This window comes from Ciconia boyciana, chromosome 4 (genome assembly GCF_034638445.1).
Source record: "Ciconia boyciana chromosome 4, ASM3463844v1, whole genome shotgun sequence".
NCBI classification, from domain to species: Eukaryota; Metazoa; Chordata; class Aves; order Ciconiiformes; family Ciconiidae; genus Ciconia; species Ciconia boyciana.
The window spans coordinates 72,288,035-72,310,619 of record NC_132937.1 but is presented as its reverse complement, the minus strand read 5'-3'; the positions used below and the strand labels follow the sequence as shown (position 1 = coordinate 72,310,619).

At 45.3% G+C, this 22,585-nt stretch overlaps 1 protein-coding gene across 1 annotated transcript in view; it reads right to left on the bottom strand.

Moving 5' to 3' along the window:
* The window catches only part of PIGG (phosphatidylinositol glycan anchor biosynthesis class G (EMM blood group)), a 100,800-nt gene that overhangs the window by 21,598 nt on the left and 56,617 nt on the right, over window positions 1-22,585 (bottom strand). The window contains exon 12 of the mRNA XM_072860016.1: window positions 20,994-21,157. Coding sequence (XP_072716117.1) covers window positions 20,994-21,157 — 164 coding nt within the window. The remainder of the gene's footprint in view (window positions 1-20,993; window positions 21,158-22,585) is intronic.

Sequence of the window (22,585 nt, the reverse complement as noted above, 5' to 3'; positions counted from 1 at the left end):
GAAATAATTAAGAAGTGTGAAGACTGTCCAAGAGAGAGGAACAGATGCATGGGACAGGGATAAAGCATATAAGAGAGGGAAGGAAACCTTACACGATAGGACGAGAAAGCACGCAAGAGGGAGTGAAAGAGCACGAGAGAGAAAAGTACAACCAAGAAGGGAAGTATTTGAGAGGGAAAGTAGGCAGAAGAGGGGAACATATGTTAAATGAGAGAGCTCAAGAGAGCATGAAAGTGAGAAACATCAGAGTAGAGACAAGAAAAGCCTGAGCAAACAGGACGAAAAGCGCATATGATAATGTGAAAGAGCATATGAGAGAGAGGGAACATGCATGGTAAGAGCAGGAAACTGCAACTGAGAGAAAGCACATGAGAGAAAGACGGCAAGCATGAGAGAAAGGGAGAAAAGGCATGCCAGAGACAGAAAGGGAAAGCAAATGGCGGGGGTAAGTGCTCATTTGTGAAAGGGAGAGAAAGAGAGGGAGCATGCACAAGAGAGGGGAAAGGTGCAACAGAAAGAGCAAGGGAAAGGTGCCAGAGAGGGAAAAGGCACACTAAAAAAGAGGAAAGATGTGAGAGAGGGAATGTATGGAAAAAAGAAGAGATGTTAATTAGAGACAGAATGTGCACATGAAAGAGGGAAAGCATGTGACAGAACTGGAAAGTGCACAAGTGAGTGGGAAAGCATGCAAGACAGCACGAGGGAGGGAGGAAAAGGGCTGCATGAGGGAGGGAAAGTGTGCCCAAGAGAGGGAAAGTACAAACAAGAAAGAGAGAAAGCACAACCAATACAGAGAAAGTGCAAGAGAGTGAGAGGGGGGAAGCATGCAATAGAGGAAAAGCACATGCAAAAGAGGGGAAGCACAGCAACAGAGAGAGAAGGAAAGCATCCATGCAAGAGAGGGAAAACTTGGAGAGAGCAGGAAAAAACAATAGCATGTGAGAGAAAGACAGAGGGAAAGCATATTCACACACAAGAGAGAAAAGTGTACAAGAAAGAGCAAGGAAAACTGCAACAGACAAAAGGAAAAGCACAGGCAACAAAGTAAAAGCATGCATGAGAGGGAAAGCATGATAGAATTTGAGAGCATGCACAAAAAGGGAAGTACGAGAAAAGGAGAGGGAGGGAAAGTGTGAAAGAGGGACAGAAAGCATGAGCAAGAAAGAAGAGGGGAAGTGAAAGAAGGGGAAAAAGAGAGAGACAGTGTGCATGAGGGAGGAACAGTACAAGCAAGACAGACTGGGAGACTGTTCAACAGAAAGAGAAACTACATGTGGTAAACAGAAAGCATTAAAGGCAGTGAAGTACAGAAGAGAAACAAAATGTGTGAGAGAGAACCCACAAGAAAAGGAAAAAAAGAGAAAAGGCACATAAGAGACAAAAGGGGTGCAGCAGAGACAGGGAAAGCACATGGAGAAGAGTAGGAGACAAGGAAAGCATGCTAGAAGGGGAAGCCAGGTAAAGAAAGCATGCATGAAAGTGAGAGAGGGAAGTGTGTGAGAGAAAGAGAGGGAAAGGGTGTGAGAGATGAAGGGGGATGCACATAGGAGAAGCACATGCAAGACAGGGAAAGTGCATGCATGCAAGAGAGAAGGAAAGCACACATACAGGAGTAGGAAAGCACACCTGTGGAGAGGGAAAGCACAAGAGAAAGCAAGCACTGGCGAGAATGCAGAAGAAAGGGAAAGTGCATGAGACAGGATGCACAAATGAGAGGGATAGCATATGAGAGTAAAAGCACCAAGACAGGCCAAACGTGACAGAGAGGTTGCAGAAGTGAGAGAGTGGAAGTGTGAGAGAGGGCAAGTGTGCGAGAGAGCTCAAGCATGCCAGGTTGCACATAACAGCACGCACAAGAGAAGGAATGCATGAGATGGAGAAACTGAGACAGAAAGGATACAACAGGGTGAATGAGTCAAAAAGCTTGTAAGGCAGAGAGGGAAAGCTTATTCAAGAGAGGCAAAAAGTGTGCAAGAGAAGTAAAAGACTGTGCAGTAGAGGCAACAAGCATGCCAGAGACACAAAGTATGTGCAAGACAGGGTGAGTGCTTGTGAGAGAGGCAAAGTGTCCAAGAAAGGGAAATACGCAAAAGAGGGAACATGAGAGACAGAGAAAGGGAGAGTGACAGATGAGAGAGGAAAAGTGTAAATGCGTGGAAACTATGAGAGAGGGGGCGGGACAGTGAGCGTGAAAGAAATGTAGGGGCAGTGAGAGAGAGAGATAAAGAGATGTAGGGACAATGAGACAGAGAGAGAGCAAGACAGGGAAAATGAAAGGAACAGTGAGGCAGAGGGATTGCAGTAAGGGCAATAAGAGGGAAAGAGAGGAAGGTACAGTGAGGGGAGAGAGTGAGGGACAGTGGGCAGGAGGGAGAAGGCCAGGGGGGACAGTGGGAGAGAAAAGTGAGGGGGATAGACAGCAAGATTAGGGAGGGGTGGGGGGGGGGTACACTAAGAGAGAGAGGGGAAGGGACACAGAGAGAGGGAGAAGTGACAGCGCACGAGAGGAAGGAACACCAAGGGCAGGGAGAGAGACAGACAAAGGGACAGGGAGGGGGCAACAGTAAGAAAGATGGGGGCCATGAGACAGAGGGGGACAGAGGCACAGCAAGAGAGACAGAGGAACAGCTAGAGAGACAGAAGGACACTGTGGGGGGGAAGGGCAGTGAGTGAGATAGATGGGGACAGCAAGGGAGACAGAGGGACAGGGAGACATGGGGGTGGGGGAGGGATGGGGACAGGAAGGGGTAGCAGTCAATAGGGGGCAGCCAAAGAGAGATGAAGGCCAGAACAGGGGCAAGGGGGAAGGACTGATGGGGGGAGCCAGAGGGACAGCCAGGGCAGGAGGGGAGGGACAGCCAGAGAGAGGGAGAGGGCGACAAGGCGGGGGGGGGGGGGGGGTGTGGCAGTGAGACGCAAGAGTGAGGGGTGGAGGGACTGCAAGAGAGAGAGGGACCACAAAAGAGACAGACAGACCGGGGGGGGGGGGCACACAGCATTCAAGAGTGACAGAAAACATGTATGACAGTGAGTGCAAAAGTGTGTGAGAAAGAGAGGGAAAGGCTGTCTGCAAACAAGGAAAATGGGGTAAGTAAGGAGAGGGAGAGACAGACAGAGGGGAAGCAAGAGAGAAGGAGTGTTGGGGAGAGAGGAAATGGGGGGGTGCTTGAGAGGGAAAGTGAGGGGGGCAGCAAAGCAAATAGAATGAAGGACTGAAAGACACAGAGGGATACCTAGAGAGAGAAAGGACTAGCAAGTAAGACAGTGAGATGATGAGTGCTAGTGAGCAAGAGACACAGAGAAAGCACAAGCGAAAGACTGAAGGAATGTGCAAGAGGTAAAGCGCAAGTGAGAGATGGAAAAGCATGCAAGGGTGGGAAACTACAAGAGAGCAAAGCAAGAGAGGATGAGAGAGCAAAAGAGCATGAGGAAGATGGAGGAAAAGAGAGTGGGGGAAGCAAGTGAAAGAGATCAGGAAAGCATGTGAGAGAGTGGGGAAAGTGCAATCCATGGCAGGGGAAAGCACCTTCCCAGATGGAGAGAAGTGGGGGGGGCACAGAGAAAGGGTGGAAAGACTCAGAGGACAGAAGAGAGACACAGACAGAGGGAAAGGGGGTATGAGGGAGGAACAGCAAGGGAGGGAGAAAGGAATTGTTGGGGGGGAGAACACAGTGGGGGAGAGGGAGAGAATGTGATAGGACAGTGGCAGAGAGGGGTGGTGAGCCAGAGACTGAAAGCATGTGCAGGAGGAAAAGTGCAAGCAAGAGAGGAAAAGGGTGTGAGGGATGGAAAAACATGCAAGAAGGGGAAGGAAATCAAAAGAGGAAAGCAAGTGAGAATGAGAGAGGGAACAGCATGAGAAAGATGTGAGTGAGGGAAAGTGTGTGAGAGAGCTGGAAAGCATGCAAAAGAGCTGGGAAGCAGAGAGGGGGGGGAAGGCTCAGGGAGAGGCTGGAAGAGAGAGAGGGGGAAGGACCAAGGGGGTGGAAAGCTCATTAGAGAGACAAAAAGCACATTTGAGGGAACTGGGGAGGGAGGCTTGAGACAGTGGAGAGAGAGAGGAAACTTGGGGGGGTAAGAGAGAGAAAGACGGAGAGAGCAAGGAAAGGACGTGCCACAGCATATGCAAGAGGCAAGGCATGTGACACAGAGACGGAGTGTGTGAGGGAGAGAGGAAGAGGGGACAGCAGAGAGAGGCAAAGCATGTGATTGAGGGGGGAAGTGTGTGAGAAAGGGAAACCAACAGAGAAAACGTGTGAGAGAGAGGGAAGGCAAGGGAAAGGGAGAGAGAGGGAACACAAGGGAGAGGGACAGAAGAGGGACAGCAAGAGGGAGAGAGGGCGAAGCGAGGTAGAGACAAGCAAAGATGGGAATATGAGGGGAAGAGAAAGAGGGAGGGGAACAGGAAAAGAGAGGGAAAACAAGAGAAAGGGAAAGCAAGAGGGGGGTAATGAGAGATCGAAGGGGACAGCATGAGAGAGAGGGAGGAAAAGAACACAAAAAACTGACAGTGGGAGTGAGAGAGAAAGTGTAAGCATGAGAGAGGAAAATTGTGTGCCTGGGAGAGCATGCAAGAGAGGGGGACAGCGGAAGAGCAAAGTGACACAGAGAGAGGGGGGTGGGCAAGAGAAAGAAGATGCACACAAGAGAGTGAAGGCACAAGACATATATGGAAAGCAAGAGAGGGGGACAAACTGCGTCCAGGAGAGAGGCAATGTACATTCAAGAGAGAGGGCATGAACATCCAAGACAGCGGGAAAAGGTGTATGACAGAGGGGGAAACATACAGGAAGAGGAAAGGGCGTGGGAAGCATGTGAGAGGGAAGGAAAGCACCTGAGAGGGAAAGCACATAGAGAGAGGGAAGGCCTGCCAGAGCAGGAGGGAGCAAGCACATGAGAGAGGTAAATCATGTGTGAGAGAGACCGAGGCAGAGTAGGTGCCAGAGAGACAGAGGCAAACCACACAACAGAGAGGCAAAGCAGGTGAAAGAGGCAAACCGTGTGAGACATGGGAGTAGGAAAGTGTGTGAGGGAGAGAAGGAAAGCAATATGGAGGAAATATATGCCTGAGAGAGACAGAGAGGAAAAGTGTGAGAGAAAAAAGTAGGAGAGATGGAGAAGAGGGAAAGAGGCAAAGCAACAGAAAGGCAAAGCAAGACAGGGACAGCAGGAGGTGGAGGGAGGAAAAGCACAAGTAAACATGCAAGCAAGAGGAAAAGTGCAATCAAAAGAGAGGAGAATTGCATGAGAGAGGCAGGAAGCACATGAGAGAGGGGGAATATGAGATAAAGAAGTTGAAAGCAATAGACATTGAGAGAGAGGGAAGCACCTGACAAAGAATAAACATGCGTGAAAGTGAAATGAGAGACGGCAAACGAGAGAGTGGCAAAGTGCATGTGAGAGGGAAAGCACTAGAAAGAGGGAGGTAAAGCATGTCTGAGAAAGAGGAATAGCACGTGACAGAGAGATGCAAAACAGGAGAGAGAGCGCGATGCAAATGGAATGACAGGGACGTGAAGTGTGCGAGGGAGGGAACTTAAGGGGGACAGGGAAGGCCGAGAACAGAAGGGGAGAGGGGGGTAAAGGAAGAGAGATGAAGCGAGATGGAGAGAGCTAGAAAGAGAGGGAAACTGAGAGGGTGGCAGGAGGTACAGACAGGTAACATGAGAGAGAAGAAAAGCACAACTATGAGACTGAAAGCACTATCAAGAAATAAATCACATCAGAAAGAGGGGAAGTACACCAGAGAGTGCAACAGCATGTGAGGAGGCAAAGCAAATCCACAAGAGCAGGTAAGCATTTGAAAGAGGTAAAGCATGTGCACAAGAGAGGCAAAGTGCATGCAAGACATGAAGCATGTCAGACAGGGTGACCAAGACAGGAGGAAAGCTTGAGAGAGAAGTCTGGGGGAGCAGGGGGGACAGCAAGCACATCAGAGAGAGGGGGGAAACATGCCTGAGGCAATGGGAAAGCAAGAGCGAGAAAGAGGGAGGGATAGCAAGGGAAAGAGAGAGGGATTCTGAGAGAGAAGTAGGGCTAGCAAGCAATAAAAAGAGAGATAGCAAGTGACAGAAGTAGGGAAAGCATGAGCAAGAGACTGCAAGCTTGAGCAAGAGGGAAAGTGCATGCAATAAAGTAGAAAAATGTGTCAGAGATGGAAAAGCGCACGAGGGAGGGGAAAGCACGAGGGAGAGCGTGAGCTAGAAAGTGAGAGCGATGAGAGGGAGGTGCAAGAGACAGTAAAAGCACACGAGAGAGGGACAAAGGACATGAGAGAAACAGGCAAAAAATGTAAGACAAAAGTGAAAGCATGTCCGGGGGAAAGTGAAAGAGGAAAGCGTTTGAGAAAGAGCAAAAGCAATGAGGGTGGAGAGACACAGAGGGGGGGAGATGGGAGGGTGGAAGGGGGGACAGAGTGAGGGGAAAGAGAGGGAGGGAAGGAAAGAGGAACAAGAGATTGAGAGAGAAAGTGAGAGAAAAGGAAACTGAGAAAGAAGGATAGTGAGAGGTAGGGATAGTACAAAAGGGGGAGGAAAAGCACAAGAGACAAAGCATGAGTGAGGGAAAGTACAAGCAGGAGAGAAAGGGATTGCGACAGAGAGAAAGCATGCTAGAGAGGGGGGAAGAGAGAGAGAAGCAAGTGCAAGAGAAAGAAGAAACATGCAAGACTGTGAAACTACAGAGAAATGCAAAGTGCATGTGAGAGGGAAAGGGCACCCGAGAGAGGGAAGGGCAAGAGAGAAGAAAGCAGGTGACAGAGAAACTATGCAGGAAAGAGGAAAAATTATACAGAGGAAAAGTGGGGGGGAGGGGGCAAGTGGGTGGGGTAGTGAGAAAGAGAGGTGAAAACAAAAGGGATAGAGAGGGGAAACAGAAGAAAACTAAATCAATAAGGGGAGAGAGAGAGGAAGGGGGGGAGAGGAGGAGAGAGAGAGTAAGAGAGAGTGAAGGAGGGAACCAAGAGAAAGGGAAAGAGACAGATAGCAAGGGTTAGCAAGGGCTACCACAAGAGAGGGAGGAAAATCACAAGGGACAGGAAGCATGAGCAAAAGGAAAACTGCAAGCAGGAGAGATGAAAACTGTGCAACAGGGAGAAAGCATGTAAGATAAGGAAAGAGAATGGGAAAGCAAGACAGAGAAGGGGAAAGCAAAAGAGTAAGAGAGGGAAACATAAGAGAAAAAAGAAACACATGAGAGAGTCAAAGCACACAAGAGACAAAAAGAAAGCATAAGAGAGTCAACGCATGCGTGAGCGCAAAAATGCATCAGAGAGAGAGGGGGATAGTGGGGGACACACTGTGCAATAGAGAGAGGGATAATCAGCCACAGAAAGAAGAAAGCACAAGAGACTGAAAGCATAAATGAGGGAAAGCACATGCAAGAAACAAAATGTTTCAGAGATGGAAAAGCATGCAATGGATGGGGAAAACAAAGGACAGAGTGGCAAAGCAAAAGAGGGAGAGGGAAAGTGAGGCAGAACAAGAGAGGAAAATGCAAAAGACAGGAAAAACGAGGTGGGGGGAGACTGTGTCTGAGAGAGAAGACAAGCAGGGGGCAGGGGGGTGACAGAAGGAAAGTGCATTGGGGAGAGAGAGGGGGGGAAAACACTCTTAGAGAGGCAAATCACATGAGAGAGAGGCAAACCATATCTGAGGTGAAGCAATACAAAGGAAAAGTGTGTCAGAGAGAGGTACAGCATGAGATGGAGAGGGACAGCACAAGAAAGAGGGAGGAAAAGCACAAGGAAAAGTGAGCGAGCTGCAAAGTGCATGGAAGAGAGGAGAGAAAGCATGCAAGACAGGGAGAAAGCCGGAGACCATGAGAGAGAATAAACGTGCTGGAGTGAGAGCGCACACATGAGACAAGGAAAGCAAGAGGGAGAAGAGAAGCACATGCAACAGGGAAAGCTTACCAGAGTGGGAAAGTATGTCCAAGGCAAAGCACATCCAAAAGAGAGGGAAAACATGTCTGAGACAAATGGAAAGCTCCGAGAGGGAAAGCAAGAGAGGGAGGAAGTGAGCAATCGAGAGTGAATAGAGTGAGAGCACAAGCAAGAAACCAAAATCATGAGAGGGAAAGTGCACACAAGAAAGAGGAAAACTGTCAGAGATCAAATAGCATGTGAGACACAGGCAAAGACAGTCCAAGAGAGAGGGAAAAGGTGGGGGGAAAGGCGGGTACAGACAGAAAAGCGGGCAAAACAAGGTGGATGGGAAGGACACGGGACAGAGGGAGGGGAGAGAGAGGGGGAGGTGAAAAGGGAACGAGAAAGATGAGGGGGGGAGGGAAAGCAAGAGAAAAGGGAAATGTGAGAGAGGGACAGCAACATGTAGCAAGGAATAGCACAAGAAAGGGAAGAAAGATACAAGTAAAAGAAAGCACAAGTGGGAAAGTGCAAACAAAAAAGGAAAACTGCAAAAGCAGCAACATCTTAGAGAAAGAGAGAAAACATATTTGAGAGAGAAAGAAAGCACATCTGAGAGAGAAGGAAAAATTGCAGGGGGGCAGAGAAGGAAAGAGAAATACATAGGGAAAGTGAGAGCAAGAGAAACAGAAAGCAATAGGGAGACGGGGGGAGGAGGAAAGGTGGGGAACAGAGAAGAAATAGAAAATAGAAAAGAAACATGCAAGAGCACAAATGCTGACAAGAACATGGAAGATAAGGAAACCAAGAGAGAGGCAAAGTATGCGTGAGAGGCAAAGTACGTCAGAGAGGCGAACGGGGTTTAAGATTGTGAGAGAAGGGAAGGGCCTGTGAAAGAGAAAGCCGATCAGAATGAGAGGGAAAGCACATCTGAAAGAGAGAGACTGAGTTTCTGTGTGAGAGGAAGAACATGACCAAGAGAGGGAAAGGTTGGGGGGACAGAGGGAACTGAAGACAGCGAGTAAGCACATTGCAAAGAGGGAAAGCATGTCTGAGGGAGACGAATGAAAGGACAGAGAGAAGGAGTAGAGAAAAAGCCCAAGACAGCCAGAGACAAAAAGGCAGGTGCAAAACAGAGAGAAGGAACCTAAGAGTGAGACTGGGGGATAATTTGTGAGGGAGAAAAAGAGCACATTTGAGACAAAAGGAAAGCCTGAGGCAGGTGGATAGCAAGGGGGAAGAGAGATGCAAGAGTGAGAAAGAGGGATAAGGAGTAACAGAGAAATAGCAGATAATGGAGTGAAAGCACAAGTGAGGGAGTGAAAGCACGAGCAAGAGAGAAAGTGCATGCAAGAATGTCTCAGAGATGGAAAAGCACATGAGGGGTGGAGAAAGTGAGAGAGGCGAAGCAAGGAAGAATGAAAAAGGCAAGCACAAGAGAAAAAAATCATGTGAGAAGCAAAGTGTGTGAGGGAGAGAGGCAAAACACGTCTGGAAGAGAAGGAAAGTGGGGTGGCAGGAACACAACTGAGAGAGGGCACGCACATCTGAGGGAGAGGAAAAGAGGGGAGACTGAGCGAGAAAAAGAGACCGAGGAAGCAAAAGAGAAAGGACAGAGAAAGCTGGAGACAGAGAGAGATAGGGGAGGGGGGAAGAAAGAGATGGAGAGTGAGATGGAAAGTTCAAGAGAGAGGAATCATTGGGGGATGTGATTGAGAGGGAAGGATAGCAAACAAAAGAGAGAGCTGTATAGCAAGAGAGAGAGTGGATAGAAAGTGAGACAGAGGGGGACAGTGAGAGACTGAAAGCTTGAGTGAGACAAAGTGCAAATAAAAGAGAAAAACTGAGAGATGGAAATGCATGAGAGGCCAGGAAAGAATGTCAGACAGGAAAGCAAGAGAGAATGACAGTGCAAAGTGCCTACATCGGCACAATGGCAGCAAAGCACGTAAGACAAAGCAGCAAAGTGCATATGAGAGAGGGGCAGAGAGTGGCAAAGCACGCACACGAGAGGCAAAGCTTGCATACATGAGAGGTAAAGCATGAGCACAAGAGACTGAGAAGTGAGAGAGAGACAGAGAGAGCGAGCATACACACATGCCAGAGAGAAAGGCAAAGTGCACGTGTGCAAGAGGCAAAGCACAAATGAGGGAGAGGCATAGCACGTGGAAGGCAAAGCACACAAGAGGCAAAGTGTACGAGAGAAAGGCAACGTGCACGCAAGAAAGACAACATGCACGAGGAAGAGAAATGCATGTGAGTGGGGGAGTGTGCAAGAGGGGGAAGTGCATGCAAGAAGGGGAAGCACGCAAGTGGAGGGAAGTGCACACAAGAGGCAAAGTGCACACAAGGGGCAAAGTGACAGGATGAGATAGGGAAGTAGAAAAATGCACATGAGAGAGGGACAGCATATAAGACAGGTGACATGCAGGAGGAAGAAAGCAATGGGAAGGCATAAGAGAGGGAACATACATGCAAGAGGCAGAGCACATAGAATCAGTTAGGTTGGAAAAGAGTTAAGATCATCGAGTCCAACCATAATACTACCAAGTCCACCACTAAATCATGTCCATAAGCACCACATCTACATGACTTTTAAATACCTCCAGGGATGGTGACTCAACCACTTCCCCAGGCAGCCTGTTCCAATGCCTGACAACCCTTTCAGTGAAGACATTTTTCCTAATATATGATCTAAACTTTCCCTGGTGGAACTTGAGGCCATTTCCTCTTGTCCTATCACTTGCTACTTGTGAAAAGAGACCAACACCCACCTCGCTACAACCTCCTTTCAGGTAGCTGTAGAGAGCGATAAGGTCTCCCCTCAGCCTCCTTTTCTCCAGGCTAAACAACCCCAGTTCCCTCAGACGCTCCTCATAAGACTTGTGCTCTAGACCCTTCACTAGCTTCGCTGCTCTTCCTTGGACGCGCTCCAGCACCTCAATGTCTTTCTTGTAGTGAGGGGCCCAAAACGGAACACAGTATTCAAGGTGTGGCCTCACCAGGGCCGAGTACAGGGGGACGATCACTTCCCTGGTCCTGCTGGCCACACTATTTCTGATACAAGCCAGGATGCTATTGGCTTTCTTGGCCACCTGGGCACACTGCCCGCTCATATTCAGCCGGCTGTCAACCAACACCCCCAGGTCCTTTTCCATCAGGCAGCTTTCTAGCCACTCTTCCCCAAGCCTATAGTGTTACATGGGGTTGTTGTGACCCAAGTGCAGGACCTGGCACTTAGCTTTATTGAATCTCATCCAATTGGCCTCGGCCCATCGATCCAGCCTGTCCAGGTCCCTCTGTAGAGCCTTCCTACCCTCAAGCAGATCAACACTCCCGCCCAATTTGGTGTCATCTGCAAACTGACTGAGGGTGCACTTGATCCCCTCATCCATATAATTGATAAGGATATACATGAGGGAAAGGCAAAAGGCACATAGGAAAAGGGTGTCAAGAGAGAGGGAAATGTGGGTGCAGAGAGAAAGACAGAAAGAGAGGGGAAGGCTCAGAGTGAGAGAGAATGTGAAGGGGGGGGGGGGGGGGGGAAGGGACAACAGAGATAAGGAAAGAGAGACAAAGGGAGAGCATGAGGGGGAGAGAGAGGAGGGAAAGCCAGTGTGTGTGGGGAGGGACTCAAGAAAGCTTGAAAGACAAGAGGCGAAGTGCATCCAAGAGTAGGGAAATGCCCAAGAGAAGAGAAATGCAAATCTAAGAGGGAGAGAAAGCAGATCCAAGACAAGCAGAAAGCAGGGTATGGTTAGGGGAAGCTCTACAGATTGAGAGGAAAAATTATACATATAGGAGGGACACAGAGTGACTGAGAAGGAGAAAGCACAAGTGAGAGACTGCAAGCTTGAGAGGGGAAGTGCATGCAAGAAAGGAAAAGTCCGTCAGAGACAGGAAAGCATATAAAGGAGAGGGAAAAGAAGAGACAAAGAAGCAAAGAGAGAATGAAAGAGGGAAGTGCAAGAAAAAGAAAAGGCATGTGACAGAGGGAAGGCAGGAGAGAGAAGGAGGACCCAGGTAAGAGATAGAACGTGTCACAGAAAGTGCAAGCAATTTGACTTTGTAAGAATTTGAGTGTGTGTGTGAAAGATGGGAAAAGTGTGAGACATGGGAAAGCGTGCAAGAAAGGAGAAAATCTAGAGAATTGAGAGGAAGATAGGAAAAGGAAAAGCAAGAGACAGAAGGACACACAAGACAAAGACACACAAGAGAGCAAAAATGCATAAGAGAGAAAGAAAGCAAGGGACAGACAAAGCACATTCAAGTGAGAGAGGGGAGCATGCAGGGGGGAAGCATGTAAGAGGGGAACACACAAAGGAGGGGAGGAACACACAAAAGAGATGGAAGTGTGCCAGACAGGGGAAGAGCAAAAAGGAGAGGGAAGCAGGCAAGAGAGAGGGAGAGAGGCATGTGAGAGAAGGTGGAAGTACATACGAGAAGGGGAGAGGTGCGTGACAGAAGGCGGAAGAGTGTATAAGAGGGGGAGAAGCGTGTAAGAGAAAATGAAGTGTGTGCAAAGGGGGGAGAAAGCACACACAAGGCAGGGAGGATGCATGCTCAAGAGGGAGAAAGCATGACTGGGAGAGGGAGAAAGTGTGTGCAAGAGGGGAAAAAGCATGATGGAGGATCATGAGGGGGAAAGTGTGAGGGAGGAAGCGTGCGAGGAGGAAAGCACATGGGGAAGCACAAGAGGGGGGAAGCATGCTTGCAAAGGGGCAGAAGCGTGAGATGGACAGAAGCACATGGGGGAGGAGAGCACAAGAGGAGGGGAAGCCCATGAGACAGAGGTAAGCACGTGCAAGAAGGGAAAGCACATGCACGAGAGGTGGCAAAAGCCTGCACATGAAAGAGATGGGGAACATCCACGCATGAGAGATGGTGAAAGCTCAGGCATGAGAGACAGGGTAAGTGCATGAGGAGGGGAAGCATCTGTGAGAGGGTGGGAAAGCAAGAGAGAGAGGAATAGCTGGGGGCGGGGGGGGGGGGACGACAGGTGTATAGCAAGACAGAGAGAGAGAGAGAGAGAGAGAGAGACAGGGATACCAAGAGAGAAGCATGAGCAAAGGTATAAGAACCCCATGTAAAACCACATTCGGCGTGCCCCAGTTTGGCTGGGACACCTCATGCGCATGAATAAGTATTTACTCTTGTAATTCTATACTTTGCGTCCTTGCCTCTCTCCTCAGTCTGCACAGGCCAGTCGCAAATTTTTATGACAATACAGAAAATGCACAAGAGAGGAGGCGGGGGGGGGAGGGGGAGGGGGCTGGTGGTGAGGGGATAGCAAGAGAAAGAGAGGGATGGGGAGGATACCAAGCAAGGTAAAAAGAGGGATACCAAGCAAGAGAGAATGAGGGACAGACAGGAAGTACATAGGAAAGTGTAACTTCATTTTAAAGCAGCACCAAGGTTCAGGGTGCTTCCTCTACTAACAGCTGTGTGGAGTAATCAAAGAAATCTTATTGGATGTTAGTACAGACAAACCTAATCTCTTTCATCAGAATTTACTAAAAGTCCTTTTATTGCACCCCAGTGCCTATGATTTTTGAAAATAACATGCCACATGACCACTTGCTATCCTGCAACTCTGACGCAAGTTAGCTTTCCTCTGTTAAATTCCAACAGCTGTGCTTCACTAACAATAGGAAGGACTACCAGAAGTTTATTTACAGACACAAAACCTAACCAACCTTCATTATTTTTTTTCATATTTTCAGAGGCTTCTGAAGTCTTTCTAGAGTCCCACTAACAGATCCTGTCTAGATTGTCATTATTCTTTGAAGGAATTCTGGTTGCTTACCATTGGATCCCAACATTTCTGCCTGAAATGGATGTCCCCTAGGCTACTCATGCCCAATGTCATTAATGTTGATTCTCCTAATAGATTCAATAAGCTTATGTGTGTATTAAATGTAATGAATTATTCTGTGTAAGCACCATTTGTAAATCTAGCCATACAGGATTGCAGAAAAATATCATCTCACAGTGCAGAGGTTCCAAACAAGAATAAAGGTCAAATACTGCACCCTTTTGTACAGCAAAGTGATACTGAATACCTGTATTCTAGACAGAGTAAGAAGCATCTTGTAGCTCTACAGATACACTAAGAACTGGCAGGCTGTACAGCCAACTAAGCTACGTGCCTTTGAGCATACTTCTGTAAGTCAGATGAACACCAGAAGAGCAATAGGAGGAAGACAATGTAACCATAAAAACCTCAAATTAGAGCTTAGGCAGAAATAAAAAACAATTTCAAAACCCTTTACTTTCAATTCAAGATTACCCACAAAGAAGAAGTGATAGGCCACTTAAAAATTAAAAAGCATATCTGATATGCTTACTGAAAGTGGCTTCTACCTAAGCCAGCAGTTCTGTCGGTGAGAACAATCTCATACCAATGGAAGTACATAGCTTTTTAAATGGTCTTATTGATGCTATGTGGCCAACTCTACAATGTATTTGAGCAGTAACTAGCACACTGGAGCACAAGTTCTCAATTACGGTCATCAGTCACTACTAGAAAACAAACCTCGTCTTGGATACACTAAGTCCACAAAAAATTAGATGATAATGTTTAAGTTCCAAATCTGTTCAGATGCTTACATCTATCTACACAAAGCAAAAATAACCTAACCCACCCCAAATATGTGTATTTATAAATTCTGTGCACACAACTTTACTTAACATTTACACAAAAAGAGTTTCATCCCCTAAAACACAGCTGCATAGCTGGTCCGTGGAGCAAGAGGACATTTATTTTGCAAATGACCTTGAAGCAACTGGTCATTTGTTTACAACATAAAGGCAACTGCAGGCAACCCTCCTTTGCTGGATCAGTTTTCACTACTAAAAAAATACTTTCCAATACTAAGAGCCACAGCTGCCTGAAGGAAACCTCACAGGAAAAATCAGTGTCTCACCAGCATAACAAAGGAATAAATGAACAGGTATCCATCACAGAGCACTAATGATGTCTAAGAGAAATCTCCAGCCATCACTGCAATAACAGCATGTCAGGAGATATCTAAGTGAGTAAAATACTCTTCCGACTTGTGGCAATAAAAACCCATTCCAATTTTATCAAATCAATTCCAGATTTCCGTACACATCAACAAACAAGTAGATACCTTCTTCTATACATTTTATTTATTTTTTTATTTAGAGAATGGGACTGCTGGCAAACACAATAGATAACGGGTATTACCATTCTAGAGAATGCAGCAGCAGTATATTCTTCATTGTAAATATTTTTTTCAGCTTTAATTAACCTAGGGAAGAGAGAATGGAGTAAAACCAGAAGAATTCAAAACTACTTATGTAAAATACTGAAGGGTTCAGCGAAAAATGTCTGGATTGTTTCTTTGACTTTAAGGAAGGCTGCACTTTCTACCTGGGACTCAAAAAAAAAAAAGTATATTGAAACAATCACTGCATGTCTAGCTTATGTCAGAAAGAAAAAGGATTAATGTATTAACATGAATTGTGAAAGGGGGACTCCATGAATCAAACACTTTAGGTTGCAGACAGCAAAAGCTGATGCTAACTGCTGAAATTCCTTTAGCTAGCATGCCTTCCTAATTCTCTTTAGATCAGCATTAGAAAAGAATTCACAGCAAAACTTAAGTTTGCTGTGCTGGCATTCTATATTAACAAAATCACTGCATAACATTAGAAGTTTTGCAACTATTAACACCCTCCTGTTGGGCATAACTTCCATTTTCAATACCTGAAAGCGATTTGCTAACATGAAAGAAAGCACTGTTATAACTTTTTATCACTAAGGAAGAAAAGCCAATAAGCATGCAGCCTTCTAATGCCAGGAAACGTCCACCAGTTCACCCTGATACCTGACTCATTAAACCAATTAAAACACAGATTCCAACGTGCAAGTAATCTGAAAACTATCACAATGCCTAGCTAAAGAGTGGTAGTTACACAGCACTGTGAACATCACCCTCATGACAATTTTGTTTGGGTAGGAGCTTGAAAACTGAATCCATCTGGAGTGTACTGCACAGTGAGGTCGTATAATGTAGGTCAGATTATCCAACAACATGGCCCTTTTCCCAGTCATAAGGATCCCAAAATCCAAAGTTCTACTTCAGATCACAGCAATACAGCTGTCACTGTAAAAACTACCCTTTACATGAATCAGGTGCTCTCTGGAATTTATGCAAGTCACACAGAGAATACTTGGTTAAGTTTAGGCATCGGTTTAATCAGTACTCCCTGTCTCAAAAATAGTTTCAAGAGTTATTGCACAGTTTCCATGGAGACTGAAGTCAAAGAGTTCTTCTTACTATTTCTGTCTGTGAAAATCCCATCACATTTAAGCTGCCAAGTTTCTTAGGAGAGCCTGAAGGACTAAAAGTGGCAGTAATATCCATGTGACTGTCTATCACATGCCACTTAATTATTTTAGAAACATATTTACCTTTCCATATGAGGAGACTATTTTATAGTTCCACGTGTTTTATCAGATGGAAGCAAATTGTTTAAGGAGTTCCAACTACGTTTCCACAGCAAATGTATTATTTCAGAAACTCCTTATCTTCTATTCCATTTTACCATGTTGACCAAAGATATATGGGCTACATGGATTTAATGCACTTTCACCTCACAAGGAGGCTTTTAACACCATCTCCCATAACATCCTCACAGGCAAACGGATGCAGTCCAGGCTAGGAAAGTAGACACTGAGGTGGACTGAAAGCTGGCTCAGCTGCTGGGCTCACAGGGTTGTAATCAGCACTACAAAGTCCACCTGGAAGCCAGTAACGAGCGATCAATCCCAGGGCTGATACTGTTTGACATCTTCATGAATGACCTGGATGATGGGACAGAGTGCCCTCTCAGCAAGTCTGCATGCCATACAGAACTGGGAGGAGTGGTTGATACAGTAGATGGGTCTGCTGCTACTCGCAGGCACTTCAACAGCCTAGAGAAATGGGCTGACAAGAAACTCAATAAGTTTAACAAAGGGAGATGCCAAATCCTGCACCTGGGGAAGAATAAACCCATGCACCAGGACAGGCCTGAGGCTGACCACCTGGAAATCAGATTGGCAGAGAAGGGCGTAGCTTGTTCCTGGCAGACAACAAGTAGAACATGAGCAACCAAAAGTTCCCTTGAGCCAACCCAGGGCTATGGTGGGAAAAATAGAGCCAACAGGCTGAGGAAGGTGATCTTTCCTCTCTGCTCAGTAGTGGTGAGATCACATCTGGGCTCCTGGATCCAGTTCTGAGATCCCCGGTACAAGACAGACATGGGTGTACTGGAGCAAGTCCACTGAAAGGTCACAAAGACGATGAAGGGACTGGAGCATCTGACATAAAATGAGAGGCTGAGAAAGCTGGGATTGTTTAGCCATGAGTAGAGAAGGCTCAGCAGGGATCTCACCTATGCTCATAAATATCTGATGGGCAGAAGTAAAGAAGACGTACCCAGACCCTTTTCAGTGGTGCCCAGTGAAAGGATGAAAGGCAATGGACACAAACTGACATACAACAAATTCCACTTAAACATCAGAAAACAACTGTTTTACTGTGAGGGTTGTCATACACTGGAACAGGTTGCCCAAGGAGACCCTGGAGTGTCCATCCTTGGAGATACTCAAAAACCAACTGCACATGGCCCTGAGGAACCTGCTCTGGTTGACCCTCCTTCGGACAGGAGGGTTGGACTCCTGACTCAAGTATTCTGTGATTTCATAAATGCAAAGTGCAGAGAGAAGGAAGGGTATGCATGTGTACTTGCCCCTAGGAAGTAATGCCCCAGTGGAGCTCAGCTTCTAAGAACTCCAGCAAGAAGCTCTGGTAAGCCAACCTAACTGATGCAGCTATAAACTACATGGGCTAAGTGGCTGCAATAAACAAAGACAGCTAGCACTGAAGTCAGGCTTCCCTGTCCAGGTCAACTTCCTCAGATGCAACAGCTTTAAAACAGGCTGCAGGATGCTAGAGACTTTGCTAAGAATGGCACTGCTGAGCAGTTCTAGGCACAACCCAGAGACTACAACTACAGCTGAGACTGTACCAGGATGGGTCAGGAATCCTGACGACATCCTGTGGCAATCTAACGGGACCCACTCAGCATACTCCAAAAAACCAGGGCAGCTGGATTCTTTTAGACCTTCACATCTGGAAGAAGTGGGGAAATGATCTTCATCTTGCACTCAGGACCACATAAAAAAAGGAAAGGGTTTGAATTTCACTGTCCAAGCCACATTGCTTATAAAACAGTTAATAAGAAGCCTTTATAAAGAACATTCTAAAGCATCCAGCAGTTTTTTAAAACGCTTAGTCTCCCATGCATTTAAGAAAACGCATGAAGCAGCTGACCTCTGCCTTCTGCACTTTCAGCTTTGGCTCCAAGGAGTAACAACCACCATTTGGCCAGCAACAGCAAAGCATAAGAGTAAAATAAAAAGCATACGGTCCAACTTCTGAGCACCATAACATACCAATTTAAACAAGTCCCAGAGGCCACAGAGATTCCAGTCCAGAGTTATTCACTGTTTCATAGAGGAAACAATCTTACCAGTTGACCCAAATGAACCTTAAAACGGCTACAGACACCAGCTGCTTGATGGAATCTACTTACATAAGTGATGTGGGTATTACAGGTCACAGCTACCCACTTGAGAGCAGTTTAAGCCAGCACTGTACCTGGCAACACTACTAGCTGAGCTTTTAATCTGCAAAAATTCAACCAAGAAAACATCAGAACAACAACCAACACTACTACAGAGGCACATTATTTGAAACAATACTAAACAAGTACAGATCCTCAAAGATTTTGTTACAGAAAGTTTTTTATTATTTTGTTAGAAGAGCTTTCAAAAAACATGCTATATGGTATCATTTTGTCTTCATTGTATGTTAGTGTTCATCACAGTCTGCAGTCTAGAGTTTAAACAACATTAAAACTTCAGCTCTCTGAAAACATTACAGGAGCTCTTATTCTTTCCCTCTCCCCCTCCCAGACAATGGCACTGAGGCAGTTTAGTCCACTGTGCTTGGAGTCCTCCAAGCCCAAGCAAAAAGCTCCAGTTCCAAAGCACCTACAGTGTAATAATGAAGAATGGAAAGTGGGACTGCTAAAAAAAACAACACAGGAACATGGATGTGACCAGTGAAACTGTCTAGCACAATTTTAAACAAAGCATGACAGAGTTGTAAAGGAATTGGGAAAAACAGTAGATTAATAAAATGTCAGTAATACCTAGGGTCATGGGTCACATATTTACTAGAAGACAAGAGGCGGGGTTTTTTATATGTACATGGTAACTCTTTTTAAAAGAGTGGAGAAAGAATGGAGAAAACTGGAAGAGCTTGGGAAGATATATTGATGGAGCAAAGCAGTAACTAAAGCTAAACTGAGGAGCATTAGAGAGTTAAAACTGAGTTTGGTGCCAAGACACCAGGTAGTAAGGAAAATTCAGGAAAGGGGTATCTGTGGTTACACCAATCCAGACATCAATAATTAGTGTATTCCACATCTACTCCTCCTGAAGCAGAAAACATCAGAATGAACAGAGAAAAGGCTCATTTTCAGAGGTATTATACATAAAGACCAGTACTTAGACAGTATCAATCTATATAAGACCAAAGATGACTTCAAGGTAGCTGGCCTCAGACTAAGAGGTAACGTTCTACAGTGAGTCTCAATCTACACTAAGGAGCACATTACTAGAGCAATACAATGGCCCAGCACTGGGCTGCATAATTCCACTGCGATAAAGTAGAGAGAGCTAGACATCTTTAGAGAGCAATAGGGCAGACAGGCAAATGAGTGAATAAGGTGATAATAACTCTACCTGTCAAAGGTGCTTGTTAATACAGAGCAATGGACACAATGACTGTGCAGGAATTTAGCCTGTTAGAATAGGTCCTTCTTGGTTCAAAACTAGTAGACTAGTCTATGCAGCTTGGTGAGCTGGGGATCCCATCTCCCTACGCCTTTGATGAACACACACGTGCCAACACAAGTTCACACTGTAGATACAGCCCTAAACAAACAAGCAAAAAGAGAAGAGAGAAGCCAGAAAACAAAAAGCACTGACAGGATGAGACCAGATGACACTCTGTAGATAAAGGGAAGTCAGAGGTTTGCGAAGGATGACAATGCATAAGGCAAAGAGTTGTGATAAACTAAATACTGTCTAAAATCCCACCTGCCAAGCCTGCTGCAACATTTTTTTCCCTGTTTAAAAAAAAAAAAAAAAAAGGTACTTTTAAATTCCACAGATAACAGAGTCCTGGGATAGTAAGTACTATCCCAGACTCTAGGATAGTAAGAATTTTGTCACTGCCAAATGTTATTTCTGTGAAAATATATCAAGTTTTTGCATTTGTGCATTGATATTACACGATACAGAATTTACAACTCCTCTCACTTTGTTAACATACTGCATCTCTGTTTGAACGCCCTGGATAATGAGTTAAATGAAATATTAGAGAGTCCAATTGGATTTTACATGCACACTCTAAGTTACATAAGCATTTTCCAACTATGTCTTCTTAAAATTCCAAATGCACTAATTCATTTTACATTAACCCATCTGCTACACAAGATAGCCCAAACTACAAATATTTTAGCTACAAATGACTGCAATAACCAGTAACATACAATAAAATAAATCTGTTTTATAAATAAAACGTTGTATGTCACTATGCCAAACAAGTACAGACATTCAAAGAACAGCATGTTAGTTAAGTTTGAATTCTATTCTATTACTTTTAAAAGTCCTTCTGAGGTCTTCTACTTAATAGGTTCCAAGAAGAATGTTTTTAGGTAGGACATGCTGTTACAACAAAATGTAATAAAATTTTAAGTAATTTAGCACAGCAAACTGAGAACTCATTAAGAAACAAAATTAGTAAAACATACATGTATATTCCCAGTGCAAAACTTCTGCAGAGAAAATGAAACTGGAAGAGTGTGGTGATACAAACTCATACCAACAAAATAACATGCATTTTCTTAATAGGAAACTAACTTCCAAGGAAAAAAATGACGTGAACAAAACTATTTGTTTGAAAAGTATATGGATCCACTATATGGATAGTGTTTATATATGCAGTACATAGAGGAGCATTACTTTATTTCAAAACATGATTACCTGCTAACTTCAGAACTCAAGTAGCACAGCAGATGAATGGCCCAAAGCAAAGGTCCTGCATATGTCGCAAATGCTGTAAGAAAGATAGCTGGTATCTCCACATAGCTTTCTAGTCCCACAAAACCTGCTGAAACATCCACAGTAGCAATGCCATTTGAATTTCCCTGAAAACACAAATAAAAAAGTAAAGATTCAAGTATCTCCAAAGAAACATTTAGAATACATTAGGATAATATTAATTATTGCACCAGTTAAGGACTTACTCTTTAAGCCACTTTATAGTACAGCCATATTCTTTATGTCAGAATTTCAAAAAAGCAGCTTACCAAACAAGAGCTTCTATTTAGGATTCACAGACTAATGAAGGCATAAAAAGCATGATCTTTTGCTTGTCTTACTTTGTCTGCAAATTAACATGCCTGTTGTTTAATAAACTCCATCCAAAAAAGAGTTTAAAGCAAGCAGCTACACTTGCTAATTTCAGTCACAGTAATAAAAATAATGCATTTTTCATCACACATGGTTCAAACCCAAGATTTTAGGCCTGTTGCCTAAAATTACACCAGGAAATAAGTATTTCTTGCCCTTAGAGACAACAGGGCTCTAATTTAGAGCTGTAGTGGAACACTACACCGCCCACCTGCCTGCCCCATGACACAAGTTGCTGCATGTAACCGGATTAAGACAGGCAAATTCAGAGAGGTTTCTTCTTCCCAAGTCTTTATACCACAATAGATTGCATTGAAATAGACCAAAAGTCAGCCTAGATAGCCTGAATCATCAATAAAAGGCATTTAGAACCTAGAAAGAGAAAAACACAAGGAACATACAGCAATGAAAGTATCAAGAGCTGTCCAAGACTTGCATGTTTTACCTAGTTTTCTTTCTCAGTGACTAAGACCACAAAATAACACGGGATAATATAGAATTGAAGGAAGTATTTTCCACTGAAAATGCTCAAGTATTTAACTTTACTCAAATACCCAAAGCAGCGAACACCCTGTGATTAAGGCAGAATATTTCTTAGCTTATCAGGTCACAGGTTTTCTCAGACTAGCGCAAAAGCTCTCAGATATTCTTACCATACCTGGAGAAGCTGATAGGTTTCTACAGCACTGGTATTCTAACAGCCATCAAACTCTCCTTTCCCCCTAACAGAATCCCAGAACAACCCAAATGTAAGGGCCATCTCCACCGATAGCCTCAGACCCAGTCCCAGCAGAGCATATAAGGAGTGGCAGCTCCCCCCTTCCCTCTGACCTGATCTTCTCTCACCTTAGTGACTGCAGTCTTCTTGAACTGCAAGTTACCCCAGCAAGGAAGTACCATCATCAAAGACACGTCTGGGTTGTCCACGAAATCCAGAGCACACAGGGTGTACTGGGTTTGCGTGGCAAGGTTTTGGTAGCAGGGGGGCTACAGGGGTGGCTGCTGTGAGAAGTTGCTAGAAGCTTCCCCTATGTCCAATAGAGCCAATGCCAGCCGGCTCCAAGATGGACCCACCGCTGGCCAAGGCTGAGCCCATAAGCAACACTCATACCACCTAAAAAAAAAACCCTGCACAACAGCAATTGCAGCCAGAGAGAGGAGTG